Below are 18,669 nucleotides of genomic sequence, written 5' to 3'. Positions count from 1 at the left end.
CATTGAAACATCTCAGAGAAATGAAACCCAAAAGAACTGAAATGCAATGACCCTGAGAGTTAAGGATAAAGATAATCCAAAACTGGATGACTTGCTAAAAAAGGAAAAAGGAAAGAGACTTATCTGAGTGGAGCAGCTGGTACCAATGATCATGACATGCATTTTAGATTAATCGGCCAGTCTGTTCAACCAATCAACTTTTAGTTGCCATACTTTGTTGCCCCGGAGTTTCCATAACCTGACTCCTTCGCCAAAACCTTGACCTTGTTCGGCCTGTGGTGCCCGGAAGGGTTTTCACCAACAAGCCTCTCTCATTTGTTCATCTCTCAACTCATTTTTGCCTTACGGTGCCCGTGAGGGTTTTTTCACCAATAAGACTCTCTCATTTTTGATTTCTCTCAGCTCCCATCGCCTTACAGTGCTCGTGAGGATTTTCACCAATAAGACTCTCTCATTCTCATTATTTTTTCCTGCTTAGACCAGAGTGTTGCCCCTGATATGAATTACCTCTCCTTGCTTGACTTGGCATCTCTCGATCAGAAGGTCTTTCTTTGGACCGTAACGTGGGCTTTTGGATAGGGTTAAAAAGAAAGGATATCAAAGGTTCAAAACAATTCACATGGGTTCAAAATTACAACTTTCGGAATCAGATTTCTTACAACAACCACAACTTCTGCCCCAGTTTCTTGCTTGGGGACTTTTGGATTTTTATTTTGAATCGAACCGTGAGGCTGCCTGCGTATCCTTAAAAGGAATCAGGTCGAACGTAGTTCATGTCGTAGAAATTGCTTTGTTTTTGTGGTTTTCTTTTCTGTTCTTCCTCTTTCTCTTCTTTATTTTCTTTCTTCCTTTTCTCTTTTTGTTGTTTTGTTGTTTTTTTTTTCTTCTTATATTTCCCTTTTTCTTCTTTTCTCTTTCTTTTTCTTTCCTTCTCTTTTTTTTCTTCTCTCTCTTTTCATTCTTTTCTTTTCTTTTTTTCCTTTACTGATCTTTCGCATTTTCGCTTCTGATCTTTGCTACTGATTACAAAAGAGGGGTATGAAAGGAAATAAATAAGGCTCAAGGGGATAACAAAGGACAAAGTGTTTAGATAGCAGAACGAAACGCCTTCGTCATTCCAATCATCAAAACATGCCAAGTACAAACAAATACAATTTAAACAAAGAAATCATACATAATATCTCTTGACCGCATCAGAATTGATGGAAATTTCTACACATTTGCCTTCTATATCTGTTAAATACAAAGCACCATTGGACAACACTCTTGTTACGACGAACGACTCCTGCCAGTTTGGGGCAACTTGCCTTTTGCTTCAGCCTGATGAGGAAGAATGCGTTTCAATACTAACTGACCCACTTCAAACTTCCTTGGACGCACCTTCTTATTATATGCTCTTGCCATTCTCTGTTGATACAACTGGCCATGACACACTGCTGCTAATCCTTTCTCATCAATCAAACTCAGTTGCTTCATGTGGGTTTTGACCCATTCATCATCATCAATTCCGGCCTCAGCAATAATCCGAAAGGATGGGACTTCAACTTCCATGGGTGTCACTGCTTCCATGCCATATACCAACAAATAAGGAGTTGCCCCTACTGAAGTACGAACAGTAGTGCGATAACCCAACAATGCAAAAGGCAGCTTCTCATGCCATTGCCTGGAACCTTTCACCATTTTCTGAAGTATCTTCTTTATATTCTTGTTGGCTGCCTCGACTGCTCCATTCGCCTTGGGGAGATATGGGGTGGAGTTGCGATGGGTAATCTTAAACTGTTGACATGCCTCTTTCATCAACAAATAATATTTGAGTGCACAAAATCGACCACCGCTTTCTTGGTCACAGGCTTGAACGTTTTAGCCTCAACCCACTTGGTGAAATAATCGATGGCCACCAGAATGAACCTGTGCCCATTTGATACTGCTGGCTTAACTGGTCCAATGGCATCCATGTCCCATGCAACAAAAGGCAATGATGCAGACATTGTGTGCAATTCAGATGGTGGAGAATGAATCAAATCTCCGTGCACTTGGCACTGATGACACTTGCGCACGAAACTGATACAATCTCGCTCCATAGTGAGCCAATAATAACCTGCTCGGAGAATCTTCTTTGCCAGCACGTACCCACTCATATGCGGTCCATAGACTCCAGAATGTAATTCGGTCATGATAGTTGTGGCCTGTCTAGTATCTATGCATCTCAATAATCCAAGATCCGGAGTCCTTTTATACAAAACCCCTCCGCTGAAGAAAAATTCGCTTGCCAAATGCCGAATTGTTCTCTTTTGATCACCTGTGGCTTGTACCGGATATGCCCCCATCCTGATATATTCCTTGATATCGTGAAACCAAGGCTCACAATCAAGTTCTTCTTCTACCACATTGCAGTAAGCATGCTGATCGTGGACCTGAATATGCAACGGGTCAACATAGGCCTTATCTGGATGGTGTAACATTGACTCCAAGGTAGCTAAAGCATCAACAACCTCATTATGGATCCTTAGAATATGCCTGAACTCTACTGCCCAAAACCGTTGACAAAGATCATGCAAACATTGCCAGTACGGTATGAGTTTTAATTCCCGTGTTGCTCATTCCCCTTGAATCTGGTGCACCAGAAGGTCCGAGTCCCCCAAGACCAAAACTTCCTAGACACCCATGTCTGTGGCTAACCTTAAACCCAAAATGCATGCCTCGTACTCAGCCATGTTGTTAGTACAATAGAAACAAAGCTGAGCCGTAACAGAGTAGTGATGTCCTATTTCAGAAATCAATACAGCTCCTATCCCAATGCCTTTCATGTTAGCAGCTCCATCAAAGAAAAGTTTCCAACCTGGCTCTCCAACTTGTTCCAGCTCATCAATGTGCATTACCTCTTCATCAGGGAAGTAAGTCTTCAAAGGCTCATATTCTTTATCCACTGGGTTCTCAGCCAAATGGTCGGCCAATGCCTGGGCTTTCATTGCAGTCCGGGTCACATAGACGATGTCAAATTCTGTGAGCAAATTTGCCACTTTGCGAGCCTCCCTATGGGCATAGGCTTCTGAAAGATATACTTTAATGGATCCAAACAAGAGATGAGGTAAGTAGTGTAAGATGACAAATAGGGCTTCAACTTCTGTTCTACCCAAGTTAGGGCGCAACACGTCCTCTCAAGGTGGGTGTACTTAACCTCGTAAGATGTGAACTTCTTGCTAAGATAATAGATGGCCTACTCCTTCCTGCCGGTGATGTCATGCTGACCCAACACACAACCAAACGAATTGTCCAAAACCGTCAAATACAGAATCAAAGGTCTCCCTGGTTCTGGTGGGACCAACACAGGTGGGTTTGACAAGTACCCCTTTATCTTATCAAATGCTTCTTGACACTCATCTGTCCACCTAACCGCAACATCCTTCTTCAACAGCTTGAAGATAGGCTCACAAGTCGTCGCAAGCTGAGCAATAAACCTGCTTATGTAATTGAACCTCCCCAACAGACTCATCACCTCAGTCTTGTTCCTCGGGGGTGACAACTCTTGGATAGCTTTGATCTTTGACAGGTCCAATTCAATACCTCGACGGCTGACTATGAATCCCGACAATTTTCCAGATGGCACACCAAATGCGCATTTTGCAGGATTGAGCTTAAGATTGTACCTGCGAATCCTTTGGAAGAATTTTCTCAAATCTCTGACATGATCAGACTGCTTTCTAGACTTTATGATTACATCATCCACATAAACCTCGATCTCCTTGTGTATCACGTCGTGGAATATGGTTGTCATTTCCCTCATGTAAGTTGCCCTAGCATTTTTCAAATCGAAAGTCATGATCCTGTAGCAGTATGTTCCCCATGGTATGATGAACTCCGTCTTCTCCACATCTTCCTCATCTATTAAGATCTGATGATAACCCGCATAACAGTCCACAAAAGACCCAAGCTCATGTTTGGCGCAATTATCAATCAAAATGTGGATATTTGGCAGTGAGAAGTTGTCCGTAGGACTCTCCTTATTGAGATCATGATAATCAACACACACCCTGATCTTGCCATCCTTCTTTGGCATAGGTACTACATTGGCTAACCAAGTGAGACACCGAGTGACCCGAATGACCTTTTCCTCAAACTGCTTTGTGACCTCTTATTTAATTTTTACACTCATGTCTGTTTTAAACTTTCTCAACTTCTGCTTGACAGGAGGGAATGCCGGGTCAGTGGGCAATTTGTGAACCACCAAGTCAGTGCTTAAACCCGGCATGTCATCATATGACCATGCAAATATGTCTTTGTACTCAAGTAACGCTTTAATTATCTCCTCCCTAAGTTGAGGTTCAAGATGGACACTTATCTTAGTTTCTCTGATATTATCTGGGTCCCCTAAATTGATTGCTTCTGTATCACTCAGGTTAGGCTTGGTTTTTTCTTCAAAATGGCTTAATTCTTTACTAATCTCTTCAAAGACCTCATCCTCATCATATTCCGATTCATCATCACACTCTATTTCTTGAATTACTATTTCAGAATTAGATTGGCTTTTAAGAATGGGCCGAAGATTCCTTGTGCATGTCATATTATTGAAACCAGCATAAAATGAACTATACAAGGAAGAAAAGAAAACAAAAATAAAACTGTCAGGAATGAGGAAAAAGGGAAGTTGTATTTCATTAAAAGATAACAAGGTTTATACATCCAAATGGACGGAACATAGAATCTGAATTACAACCCTGGAATAATTCAGATAAACTGAAAGAAAATCAAAGAAAACTACCAAAACTCCTTCCTGGTGGGGAGAGGAGTAGCTTCCCAATTGTTAATTTTTGTACTGGGTCCAACATGTTGCACATCCGCCTTGCTAGAACCCTCTCCAGCTTCCACCATGTTCACCTCGTCGAATAACTTCTCAAACCTTTCAAGCAACTCCTTATCAGGACCAACCACAGAACTAGGAACTGTTGTTACTAGGCATTTCTTGGTGCCAGGCCTGACAAATGATCTGGAGAGCCGTAGGAAGGGCTTTGGGAGGACCCAGGCCCTCTGTTTCAACTTTCTAGCTCTTTTTACGTCCGCAACTGTGGGCTTGAACCCCAAACCAAATGTATCCAAGTTCTTGGGGAGAGACACCGACTATATGATACCTTGCAGAGATGCACCCAAACCCTTGCCCAGTACAAAACCGTTTTTCAACATTTAAACGGCTACCATGACTGATGCAGCAGCTACCCTAGGAGTTGGAACACACTTCCCTTCTGGAATTTTCTCTACCGATACCATGTCAAAAACCTGGTAAACCCATGGTCCCTTGTCGTCTTCAAACTCTATTAACAGAACAATGGCATCACTGAGAATACACAAATTGTCTTTGCCGTGCACAACAGTTTCCTATCTATCCCATTCAAACATGACCATTTGATGCAGAGTAGACGGGACCGCTTTGGCAGCATGAATCCAGGGTCGACCTAACAGCAGATTGTATGAAACAGCCACATCGAGCACCAGGAACTCCATGGTAAATTAAACTGGCCCTATTGTAATCTCAAGCACTATGTCCCCGACTGAATCTTTCCCTCCACCGTTGAATCCCCGAATGCAGATACTATTTTTGTGAATTTTTTCTTCATCCACCTTTAACTTGTTCAGAGTGGAGAGAGGGCAAATGTTTGCACTAGAACCATTATCAAGTAGTACCTGAGTAACCACGGAATCTTCGCATTTTCCGTAAGATAGAGGGCTCTATTGTGCTCAGTACCCTCCACGGGCAACTCATCATCAGAAAAAGTGACTCTGTTTACCTCAAATATCTTGTTAGCTATCTTTTCCAAATGGTTTACTAAGATTTTGTCAGGAACATAGGCCTCATTTAGGATCTTCATCAAAGCCTGATGGTGCTCATCTGAATGGATCAATAATGACAATAGTGAAATCTGAGCCGGTGTCTTCCTCAACTGGTCCACAATGGAATAGTCCTGCACTTTCATCTTTCTCAAGAATTCCTATGCTTCTTCTTCGGTCACAACTTTCTTCACTAGCACTGGGTTATCTTTGGAGATCTTAGCTTTTCTCAACTCTTCGGGGGCAAATCATCTCCCCAATCGCGTCAAACCATGGGTCTTACAAACTTCTTCTTTAACCTCTTTCCCTTTGTAAGTCACTGTCACTCGTTCATAATTCCACGGGATCTCCTTGCTGTTGACTATTGGTAATTGGGTTACCGGCTTGATAATGACAGGATCTATGCGGGCACCCTCCACAATTACAGTAGGCTTGTTCGCCATTCGTGGCACAACCACTTTTGCTCTTTCTTGTTTTACTGCCACATCACTTGGGGTCCCCTTCTTGACTACTGCAGATGGTTCACTGTTTTCCCCGCTCAACCTAGTCATAGACTTCTCACTTGTTGGTTCTTCAATCAGCCTGACTTCACTGGACCGAATCATCATGACGGTCTGTGAAGGCTTCTTAGGCTTCCCTCCCCTATGTACTATCTCGATATATTTGTCTCATGATGGGCCGACAACGGATTCTGGTTGATATTGGGTGCCTCCGTAGCTTGGACCTCAATTCGATTAGTATCAATGAACTCTTGAATAGCTATTTTCAATTTCCAGCACTTCTCTTTGTCGTGCCCCGGAGCACCAGAACAATATTCGCAACTCACAGAGTGATCAAGATTCCTCGGGGGGAGGGTTTGGTAGTTTTGGCTCAATCGGACTCAGCATACCCAATTGTCGCAACCTGTGGAACAAGTTGGTATAGGATTCTCCCAATGGAGTGAAAGTTTTCTTCTTCTGTAACCTCTTATTCTTAAATGCTTGGTTGGGCCGGAAACCTGATCCAGGAGGGTTTTGGTAGGCTCTTGGGGGTGGATAGGCATTTTGTGGAGCTGGGTATGTATTTTGTGGGACTGGCGTACGCCATTGTGCGTGGGCCGAAAGTGGCTGTATGTTTGGGCATGGTGGACAGAAAAATGGGGGTCTGGTGGTGAGTAGTAATGTTAGGGTGGATTATACGGGGTATAGAGGTAGGTTTGGTGGTGGGGACGAGGCTGATGATAGTGGTGAGGTGTACCCCTAGGTCCGAACAAAGCTCCTAAATCAATCGTTACTACATCCTCTTTCTTCTTCTTTCTAATTACTCCCCCAGTTTCACTTTGAATGGCCTGGGTGGTTGCCTTAATAGCCGAATAACTCATGATTTTGTTTGTCTTGAGCCCTTCTTCTACCATACTGCCCATCTTTACCACTTCATTGAAGGACTTACCTATAGCTGATACCAGATGACCGTAATATGCAGGTTCTAAAGTCTGCAGAAAATAATCCACCATTTCACTTTCTTTCATTGGAGGGTCATCCCTTGCTGCCTATTCTCACCACCTAAAACCATACTCCCTGAAACTCTCATTGTGATTTTTCTCAAGTTTCCACAAAGACAGACGATCCAGAATAATTCGAGATTGTACTAGAAGTGACAAGCAAATGCCTGGGCTAGATCATCCCATGTGTACCATCTTCCGTGATCCTGCCGAGTATACCATTCCAACATTGATCCACTTAGACTCTGACTGAAATACGCCATTAGCAGCTCGTCTTTCCCGCCAGCTCCCCTCATTTTGCTACAAAAACCTCTCAAATGCGCCCATCATACAAATCAAACTTGGGCATTTTAAACCTTGCCGGCAATTGCACATCTGGAAACAAGCATAGGTCTTTGTAGGTCATACTTACTTGAACTCCCAACCCTCGCATGTCTCTGAACGACTGTTCCAGGCTTTTAACTTTCCTGAACATCTCCTCCTGTTCGGGATTTTTAGAGAGTTTTTCGGTTTCCCTAGGGAGGTCAAAATGAGGTGTGTAGGAATAGGGTTTGGGAACCTTGAAAGTGGGCTCCGGGGGTAATACTGGTTGTCGTGAGTCTGGAACAGAGGCTCACTGGAGGATCGGTGTAATGCAGCAGGTGGGGGTGCCACAAAAATAGGAGTGACTGGTGGAAGAGGGTATGAGACTTGTTTGGGTGGTGGAGCTTGTGATGTACGGGAAGTGGTGCCGTGGCATTATTGGTAGAGGGGAAATGCCGGAGATGAGTTCACAGTGGGAGGTTCCTGGGGCTGAGCCAATGGCGGGACAAAAGGAGGGTTGGTGGGGTAAACTGGCGGTGGGTGCCTTTTTGCCCATTCTTGATACATTTCAGCCATCTGCTGCTTCAACTTATACAACTCATCTCTCAGATTAACCTCTGATTCTTCCACCTCTTTTGACGGATCGACAATACTTGCCTCAAGTTCCTAGTTGGCCATGTTCAGCTTGTTTTTAGACCAGGTGTTGTAGGAGTGAGTTGCCAGAATGCCAATCAAACTAACCACCTTCCTGAACTATAATTTCATCAATAACAAACTTGTTAGCGATTAGGTCTTTAACGGATAGGCAACCACACATTTGAGGAGTGAATGCACCTAAGCAGTTAACCGTTTCTATTATGCATTTGATCGGTTGCTTGCGTTATCCCGACTTTTCCTTATTTCCATTTGCAATTTCTCTTTTCTCTCTTTTTTCTTCTCTTTTTCATTCTTGCCTTTCCTTGCTTGGTCTCTTTTTGTTTTTATTCTTTCATGTCTTTTTCTTCTTCTGCAATTGTTCCCTCCCATGGTTTCTTATTTTTCTCTCTTTTCTTTTCTTGTTTTTCTCTTGTTTTTCCTCTCTCTTTTTTTCTTCTTTTCTCTTTTTCTTTTGATTATGGTCGAATCCTATGGAGATTGCCTACGTATCATGACCACGCATGAATCAGACCAAGCGTAGTTCTGGGGGATAAGTGTAAAAATAAAATATTTTGGGATTTTCAGATTTTCATAAAAAGAAAATGTTTTGATTACAACGACTCAAAAACTAACAGACTTAAAAAGACACTGACAAACTTTGATGAAAAGATGAAATTACCGACTCAAAACAAACTGACAGACCCCAACAGAAAGATGAAAACACAGACTCAAAAACAAACTAACAGGCTCCAATGGAAAGAAAATACAGACTCGAGTAAAAATCATGAATACATTAATGCCTCAAATGCTCCTGGGGCCTGCGGGACATCATTCGGTCTCGCCACGAGCCTACGCGCTAAATCCCCTTGGAGGTGGTAGAGATCTTCAGTTATCTGGCGGATAAATGTCATCACAGTGGCAAAGAACATGGATCTGGTCATATCCTCACAACTACTACACTTCATCGCGATGTAGTCGGCGATCCTTCTGACTCTCTCTCTTATGACACCCTTTTCTTGCAGCAAACGCCCAATCTGCTGGGCCCTGGCTTCCAAAGTTTGTTCGGCTACATGATTCTGTTCTTGAAGTTGTTGCAAATCTCTTTCTAACTGTGCCATCGCTGCGTAACAGTGTTCCCTTTCTGCCTTAAAGTCTTTTGCCTGCTTGATCATTTTGTTCTCAAAGGTGGTAACCCTTTTCTTCAACCCCACAATCTCATTGTTGTATTTCTCTTTTAACTGTTTAACCAAGCGCGCTTGTTCCTCTGCATTCTTAGCTAGTTCACACTCGACCTTATTCAGATCAAAACCATACTCACTCACCTTTTGCCTAAGATTATTTATAAGTTTTTCATCTTTTGCACTTCTGGTGGGATTTTCTGCCGCTATTTTCATTTCTCGAATCTGGGCTCGAAGGGCCTCATTTTCTTTTCACCCTCATCCGCCGCGACTTGCAAACCATTCTCGAATTGGAGATCCCTGACTTGCTGTTCTAGCTTTCTTATTGTGGCCTTGTACTCTTTCTCCTTGGCCAACCAAGCCCATTGTTTTTGCGACGCTTCAACGAATTCCTGAATATGAGGATTTTTGGCTGGTCTTTCAGGTTCAGCCCTTGTGGTGTTCTTCTTTCTATACTAGGCAAGATAGGCGGATGAGACCTCGCCTCTAGATAGGTCACAGACTTGAGTGTTCGTTGTCAAATACTGGCACTCGTTCCCAATAGAACAAATTGTTTCTTCATGAAATTGGCTGTCAGAGCTAACCTCGACCGCATAAACACTAAGATCTTCATCTGGGTGCATCACATGACACCTTCCCAACTATCTCATCACCCGGTATGGAGTGTAAGACTAAATTCCTCGAAGACCCATTAGGAGGAATTAAGGACCAGTGGCGGGCATATACACAATTTCTTCAATAGGAAGCCAACCTAGTGTCCATTCTATTTGCCCCGCAGTGATGGAGCGAAGGCGAGATACCCAATCTCCAAACCCTTTTGGTAACTTTAACCCTGAAATCTTTGTGTCGAACTCTTCAATGCAACTTTTCTCTGTGAACCCATAACTCATATACTGAGGGTGGTGACACAGGTGTTCGATCATCCATATTTGTAGTAGCAAATTGCATCCCTCGAAGAAATCTGCCCCAACTTTACAAGCTGTGAGAGCTCGGTATATCTCAGATACTATCATAGAGGTAAGTGTGTTGTTGGCATTGGTAATCAAGACTTTGACGACCCCAGCCACCTGCAGATCGATATTCCTATCTTTCCGGGGAAACACCACGAGGCCTAAGAAAGCTACCATGAAAGCGAAACACCTATGCTCATCCCAGTTTGCTTGGTTCCCTTTGCTACAAACCCCACTTTCCGGGTTGTTGAATCCTCCTACATTCCCGTACCTCTGGTATATAAAACGTAGAGTGGAGAAACCATCCTCCAACTCGGAGTACAGGACTCCCTTGCTTATTTTTAGCAAATCCATGAATTTGTGAGAGTTAACGGCTCTTGGAGCGATCAGATACTTATGCCTTAGACCTTCAGTACTTTCCATATAACCTGCTATCTCTTCCAAGGTGGGTGTGAGTTCAAAATCCGATAAATGCAAGACGTTGTGAGCTGGGTCCCAAAACGTAACCAACGCCTTTATGATGTCTCCTCTAGGCCTTATCTTCAATAACCCGGTGAGGCCTCCCAAATGTAGATTGAACTTATCTTGCTCTGATTTAACCAGATCCTCCCACCACATATGCAACTCCAAAGGGATCTTGTTCATGACTGTTATTGGCAAACTTTGGCTCGTGCTCATTCTGCACATTTATTAGGGTGATTAAGCAAAATCAAGACTCATTTGACTCAAAAACAAAGTTAACACTGTTTTTTCTCTCTTTTCTTTTCAAATTTTCATTTCAAAATAAAACCCGGCTTTACAAATACGACCTTTCAGCACTTCTGGGGAGAAGATTTTAAAGCCGTGCTTGCTAATCGGACAAATGTCAAAAAAGAGACCAAAGGTGGCTGTTCTTGCAAAAACAGCCTTCCGGTGTCCTTTTGGGGACATTCGGCTATTTTCGATAAGAATGGCTTCACCTTACTTATTTCCAACAAAGTAAGAAAATTTTGATGCCTTTTGGGCTATTTTTGCAAAAAATAAAGTTGGACCCGATGGGGGTTGCCTACGTATCTCACACCCGATGAGAATCAAACTGGCGTAATTCGGGCAATTTAAAACAAAAACCAACCTTTTTTCTTTTTTCTTTTTTTTTTCAAAATAAAACAAGAGTTTCTGTATATTTTGGGACATCGGTTTTTCAAAAACAAGCAATTATCTCTCTTAGCCCTCACATTGACTTTCCTTCTCTCAACCTTTTCCCTATAAGCCGGTCAACAAGCAAATCCGAGGCAAATGAATGCACAAGTAGCAAGTAGGATGCATCAGGATGGTCTTTTCATTTCGGGTTCACCTGCCCTAGACAGACCCAACCCCTGTGTTGAGTCTCCAAGGCCAAATGTACATGATGCAAACAAGCGTTCCTACTAGGGATCCGACATGAGGCTGAGTTATTCTAAGTTTAAAACCCGGGTGTATTGTTCTAGACTTGGCTTACTCGACCCAAGCGGACAACTCGAGCTGACAGGGGATACCGGTAACCAAAAGATCATCCGGCTTTACAACTTGTCCAAACCTCGTTCTATTTGGGATATGACACTAACAGAAAGAAGTCACGACCAGTGTGCACTCCTCAGGAGAGAGAAGAGAGGGGTTTCGTAAAAGTTTATATATACAGTTCAGATAATATCAAAGCGGTAAAAGCAACATTTAGCACATTAGGCCCAATCATGTAATAAAATCAGATAATGAATAAAGCCAAATATAACAATTCATCTAAGCTCGAATTCTGAACCCTGAACCAGAGATTCTGGGTTCGATCCCCAGCAGAGTCGCCAGAGCTGTCACACCTCCTCTTTACCTACACCCCCGAAAGGGAGTATATAAGGGAGTTTTTCCAATTAAAGGACAATCGAAACAGGATTATTTCATTTAAAGATTTAGAGTGACCACTTGGGATAATTTATGGTGTCCTAAGTCACCGTTTCAAATCCCGAATCGATGAAAAGATTGACTCGGTATTACACTCCACGAACACAGAAATTTGGGTAAGGAATTCTGTTAACCTGAGAGAAGATGTTAGGCATTCCCGGGTTCCGTGGTTCTAGCATGGTCGCTCAACTGTTATAATTGGCCTATTATCTGATTTTAATACATGTTTTAGCCTATGGTATAATTTTAAATTATTAAGCGCTTTTAATTAATTTTAAGAAAAAATTGCAACATCATTTAAAATATGTTTTGAACCATGTCACATAAATGCACCCGCGGCTCTCAACATATTTCAATCTAGCATTGTTGAGATTTGGATTTGGGTCACATAAATGCGCACCCAAGTTTAAGAACGTAATTTATTAAAATAATGTGCCTAAAGCAACTACGCGTTTGCAACTTTGCGAGGGACATGAAAATTCGCTAAATGGCTCACCTATCTTCTAAGGATCAAAACAATATTAATTAAATGAGGGACATGAAATTGTCATTTTGTTTGGCACAGCGCACCTCAATTCCAATTCTAAAAGGGAATGCAAACTATGTTTTGGAGGGCCATAAACTATTTTATTGTCTAATATGGCACACCTCCAATCTACTTTTAAAAGAGTCAAAGTTAATTAAAGAAAAAGCCTCAAGGAGTTCAAAAGGCCCTTCATGCTAAAGTTAAACTCAAAATGCGGAATGAATGAGCAAAAGTCCGTTCCTATTTCAGATCTGGGATCAAAGGGAGCCCAACACTTCGTTGCGAATGCTACTAAACTACTGATCTCTTGAGTGGCTTAAGCTAAGCCCAAAAATAAGGCCTAATTCGAGAACACAGTGCATTTATAACGCTGGGACTCAGGATCGAGTCCCTGCGATGGCATGAGGCAGCACACATACATATTGGAATTAAATTGATCCTATGAAGCATACACGCAAGTACTATTTAACCTTCAGGTTTGACTGTTTCAGCAAGACATGAATAAATCATCATTTTTAGGACTCGGAATTTGGAAATCAACAAGTAATCATGCTTGAATCCATTTGTTGCTTTTTTAAAACTAATTCTTAAGAGAGCATTTCCATGCTATTTGAGACATTTGCTCTAAATGGGTGACTGGCTAACGACAATTTTTCAAGCTAATTCAGTAGACACTAATAATCTGGACTTTATCCTCAAGCTAGATGTGCTTACCAAACATCACACAAATAAATCAATGTGAATTTACAAACCATTATTCAGTATTTAACGAACTTAAAGGAAATTTTCAAAAAATTCCAGAACCAATCTCGACTTCCCCTCGAACCTTCGTCATTTTCAAAGAGCTCACCACATTCACAAAAAGAGAAGCACTTAAACCGAGATCTAAAACTATGCAGGGGCAGATTTTATCGTGATTGCTGGAAAATAACCTCAATAACTCATAATTGGAATTAACATGTATTTAACAACCATGACTATGGAACCAAAACTAAACACTTCAGCTAGTACACTGCAACTCACATTCCATATTTAATGCTAATTACAGAGTCCAAGACAATCTCTATTCAACTGCATCCTCATAATTTCAAGTCTAAACTTAACAAAAACAGAATGAAAATAACACAAAGCTATACTAAAACAAAACAAGAACCTGATTTAAACTAAACAGATAGTAGAAAAACTAGTATTGATTATTGGTTCAATTTGAATTACAGAAGTTCATAGTTGCACTTCACCTGATGACAGATCCAAAGCATATCTGGAAATTGAAATATAAACCAAAGGATGAGGAATCAATAGTAGTATTAGCAAAAATCAGCACCAACAACACTCAGTAAACCAATTTCAAACCCTAGAAAATGATGTGCAACAATCCATAAATCAGTTTCGATTGAAAAGTGACCCAAACTTCAAACCAAACTTCTACAACCCAAGTTCAATCCATTCTAAACCCCAAATGAGAAACCATTGTTTTCAAAAATTGAAAAAAAAATCAAAAATCACTGAGGCAACTCGATGAAACAATAAAAATCAGCCGTTTTTTATTTTTCTCAATTTTTCTCTTCAGGTCTGCTTTGAATGACAAGATAAGGATGCCTTTAAAGGCAAGACAATAGGGCAACTAATAGAGACTCAAATTTTCCTTTAGGCCCTTTTTTATGTTTTCATTTTTGCCTAGATATCCCTATTTAGTTTCCAGATTTTCAAAACAATCCAAAAGTCAACTTCCAAGAAGCTTCCATTTTAGTTATACAAAGATTCCCTAGACTAGAATACCCAAATTACCCTTTAATGACCATGTTTTTACTGCTGAAACCTATGGGTATGGGTCATGGGTCAATGACTCATATGTTCAGGTCCAAATGAACGAATCAAATGAACCTCAGGCCCAAACCAAAAGGTGTCAAAAACCCAACCAAATTGCTGATAAGCAGAAATAAGAAATATTTGAGTGATTTCAGAACACGGAACCTAAGCTACGAGTGATGATTTTTCTTAAGATAAAAGTACTAAATTGAAATTAACACTAAATTACCAGTTTATTAACAATCTAACCTAAGATATTTTATCAGAATGATTATCATAAAATCAAGAGAAATAGAGGATATTGGTTAAGATTTTAAAAGAAAACTAAGGAAATGAAACGGAAATAAATACACAACCACACACGAAAACAACTGCCTCAACGAGAAAACTAGACTCGAAGCTGAGTTTAGTTGGGGCATGCTAGAGAACAAAAGGAGAAGAAGAGGCGGGACAGAAGGATGAACAAAAAGGCGAAGAAAGACAAGAAACTTACCGATTTAAACTTGAAATCACCAGGTAGTTCTAATTTAATCCCAAAATGGTATAAATAGCCTATTCTTTGTTAAGAACACACGAATAACACCGTTCTGAAATGAACCAGGCTTTGAACACTTGGAGGAACTGGAGGGATAGCCTTGCATGGATGAACTTGACTTTGACCTCTAGAACTCGAACCCTAGATTTAAGATTCAGGAGGTTTTGAGGGTATTTGAAAGAAACTAAGTGAAGATTCGGAAGGGGGAGGGGGCTTGGAGATTGCGTGGTGTTGATTTGGTGATGAACGGAGGTGGCGACGCTAGCTGAGAACGGTGGAAATTAGGGCAGCGCTAGGGTTTGGTGGTGGTCTCCGAGAGGGGTGAATTAAGAGACGATGAGAGGGGGGGTTTTTTCCGACATTTAAATACCAAAATCGAGTCAGTTATGGACCGTCTGATCAACTGAGATCAACGGTCCATATCAAAATAATTAAAACGGTGTCGTTTGGACTGTTGGGGGGGGAAGGACCGGGTTAAGGGGGTTTGGGCTTGGACTGGGGCGGGTTTTGGGTAACTGACTTGGGCTAGAGAGAATTAAGTAAAAACGGCCCAAAATTGGATTTCCCTCTTTTCCCTTTTCAAAACCTTTTTAATTCCTTTTCTTTTTTCTAAAAAAAATAAAACAAAACCCAAATTATCCTAGAAAATTAAATTAATTAACCCTAATAATTATTATAACTAATTAAATACCAAACTAAAGGAAAACCAACCAAATTCAAATGTAAAAATTGAATAATGCAACATAAACCATTTTTTCTGATTTTCCCCTTTTCATAAAACAACTAATTTGCTAATTAATCCTAAAATGTAGAATTAAATCCTAAATGCAATTGCAACATATTTTTTTTTTGTATTTTTTATTAATTAAGCAAAATTAACATGCGTAGACAGATGCAAACAATTAACAAAAAATGCTACAAAAATCTACGAAATTGCAAATAATGGGAAAATTTATTTTTCTTGAATTTATGGGAGTAATTCAAATAGGGCAAAAATCACGTGCTCACAAGGTTCATCGGACTAAAATTTCTATCCTAGGAGAAAGTTCATCAGACTAGGTCTTCTATCTTAGGAGAAAGATTCATCAGACTAAGATTTTGATCCTAGGAGAAAATTCATCAGACTAGGTCTCTTTTTTTTGGTATCTTAGGAGAAAGATTTATCAGACTAAGATTTCTTTAATAGGATAAAGTTCATCAGACTAGGTCTTCTATCTTAGGAGAAAGATTCATCAGACTAAGATTGTGATCCTAGGAGAAAATTCATCAGACTAGGTCTCTATCTTAGGAGAAAAATTCATTAGACTAAGATTGTGATCCTAGGAGAAAGTTCATCAGACTATGTCCTCTATCTTAGGAGAAAAATTTGTCAAACTAAGATTTCGATCCTAGGAGAAAGTTCATCGGACTAGGTTCTCTTTTTTGTTATCTTAGGAGAAAGATTCATCATACTAAGATTTATATCCTCGGAGAAAATTCATCAGACTAGGTTTTCTATCTTAGGAGAAAGATTTATCAGACTAAGATTTATATTGGGAGGAAAATCCATCAGACTAGGACTTTTATCCTAGGAGGAAAAATGTGAAGATCAATGGCAAGATTTTATGCACAATAGCAAGACAAATAAAGGCAAAGATTTGAGAAACTTCCCTTTGTCAGCTCCTCTCGTCTTTCCTTTTTCTTCTCTTTTTTCTTTTTTTTTCTTTTTTTTCTTTTTGAATCACTTTCCTTGCACTGCTTTGTTCCTGTTTCATACAAAGAAAAATTTGTCAGTTTTGAAAATGGTGGTCGATTTGTGGCCTTGAATCTTGGGTAGCTTGGCTTCTGCTCAATCAGCTTGAGTCGGTTTCAAGAGACTTTTGCTCTACATCAACCCTAATTGTTTCACACCTAGTATCATTTGTACTTGTGGCTCAATCAGCCTTATCTCAACTGGAGATCTTTGCCTAGGTGACCCTTTCCGATATCTTGAATGGCTTTCTGCTTTTTGAGCAATTTGTATGTCAAAGAGAATCACCAGTTATCTTTCTTGCGCCAAGTAGGCTGAGAAGAGTCTTTTTGGGGAAGCCTTTGTATGAATCCTCAAGGTATATTGACAGAAACAACTTAGTGCTGGCCAAATTTGCTTTATGCAATTGAAAAGTTGGTAGCAGATTTTGAAATCTTTTCTTGCTTGTTTTGACAAGGACCGACTCGGAGTGAAGGACACAATGATGAAAAGAAACAAGTATTAACAAGAAATGCCCCTGTCGGAAGGACAGAAGGACGAGTTCTTTTTTCTTTTTCAATAACTAGCTTTAATGATCATGACATGCATTTTGGACTTAACGACCGATCTACCAAACTAATCCAATCTTCCCTTTTACCATTCTTATGACCTTTGAAGTCGGGCTTGTTTATGCCAATTCTTCGCATCAGCTTCACGACTCACTTTTGACAAGTTGTGCTCGAGGGGTTTTCACCAACAAGTCTCTCTCCTTTATTCATCTCTGCTTACCGTCGCCTTACAGTGCCCGTGAAGGTTTTCACTAGTAAGACTCTCTCATTTTTCTTTTTCTTTCTCTCACTTTTTGTGAGTAACTTGACAGTGCTATATGTCGTGTGACAACCGTTATCCATTGCATGCTTCTCTTGGAATTCTTGAAGGTATATCGGGAGGTCTTTATTTGGAAGGTTTTTGGATAGGGTTGGACGAAAGGCCGATATGAGGCTCAAAATAAACTAAAGATGACGGGGTTGTATACTTACAACTTTTGGAATCGACTCTTTTGAAAATGAAATAAAATCTTTGCCCCAGTTTCAGCTATTGGGGGATTTTTTTTTTGAATTTTGTTTCTTTTAAATTCTTATTTTTTTGGACCGAACCGTGAGGCTGCCTACGTATCATTCTTTAAGGAATCAGGTCGAACGTAGTTCAAACATCTGACCTAACTAATTTTTTTTCATTTTTCTTTCTGTTGTTTTTTTTCTTTTCTTTTCTTTTTTTTTTCTTTTGTTTTCAAAACAAGTTGCCCCAGCTCCTATTTTTTAGGGGATGGACCTTTGACAATTTTTTTTTTGAACTTTCTAAGACTTGCCCCAGTGTGTACTATTGGGACATGGATTTTGTTTTTTGACTCTAAACTTGATTCCAAAAGAGGGTAGTTAAAATAAAATAACAGAGGCTCAAAAAGGAGTAGCGAAGAATATAAACTGTTTGGATAGCAGAAAGAGGGCCTCCCAGCCTCGAGAATGCCAAACATAGTATCTTTCGCGATCACATCATTGGCAAACATGTCTGTCCTCTTGGTGTGTCATGGTCACAAGACACTTTCCATCCCTTAATGTCAAAATTTCTAACAAACATCAATTGATTAAACATCATCAAGCCCGATCTTCACAATGATTTGAAGGTGAATTTTACTCGACCTTAATTCCAAAGTATTTCAACTCTTTATTCATCCTCAAAAATGCCTTTTCCTCAGTTGTCCAATTCAAAATTAAATCAATTTTCTAAGTTCTGGCCAAAAATTTCGCAGGCA

General features: G+C 40.4%; 1 protein-coding gene across 1 annotated transcript in view; it reads right to left on the bottom strand.

Annotated features, from left to right (window-relative positions):
• Window positions 1–9,783, bottom strand: part of LOC107821024 (uncharacterized) — a 36,466-nt gene extending 26,683 nt beyond the window's left edge. The window contains exons 1-2 of the mRNA XM_075243254.1: window positions 9,698–9,783; window positions 9,350–9,568 (exon numbers count right to left, since the gene is read on the bottom strand). Of these exons, the coding sequence (XP_075099355.1) occupies window positions 9,350–9,568; window positions 9,698–9,783 (305 nt within the window). The remainder of the gene's footprint in view (window positions 1–9,349; window positions 9,569–9,697) is intronic.
• Between the last annotated feature and the right edge of the window lie 8,886 nt (window positions 9,784–18,669).

This window comes from Nicotiana tabacum, chromosome 3 (assembly GCF_000715075.1).
Source record: "Nicotiana tabacum cultivar K326 chromosome 3, ASM71507v2, whole genome shotgun sequence".
NCBI classification, from domain to species: Eukaryota; Viridiplantae; Streptophyta; class Magnoliopsida; order Solanales; family Solanaceae; genus Nicotiana; species Nicotiana tabacum.
Note: the sequence above shows the minus strand (reverse complement) of the source record. Positions and strands in the feature narration are given on the sequence as shown.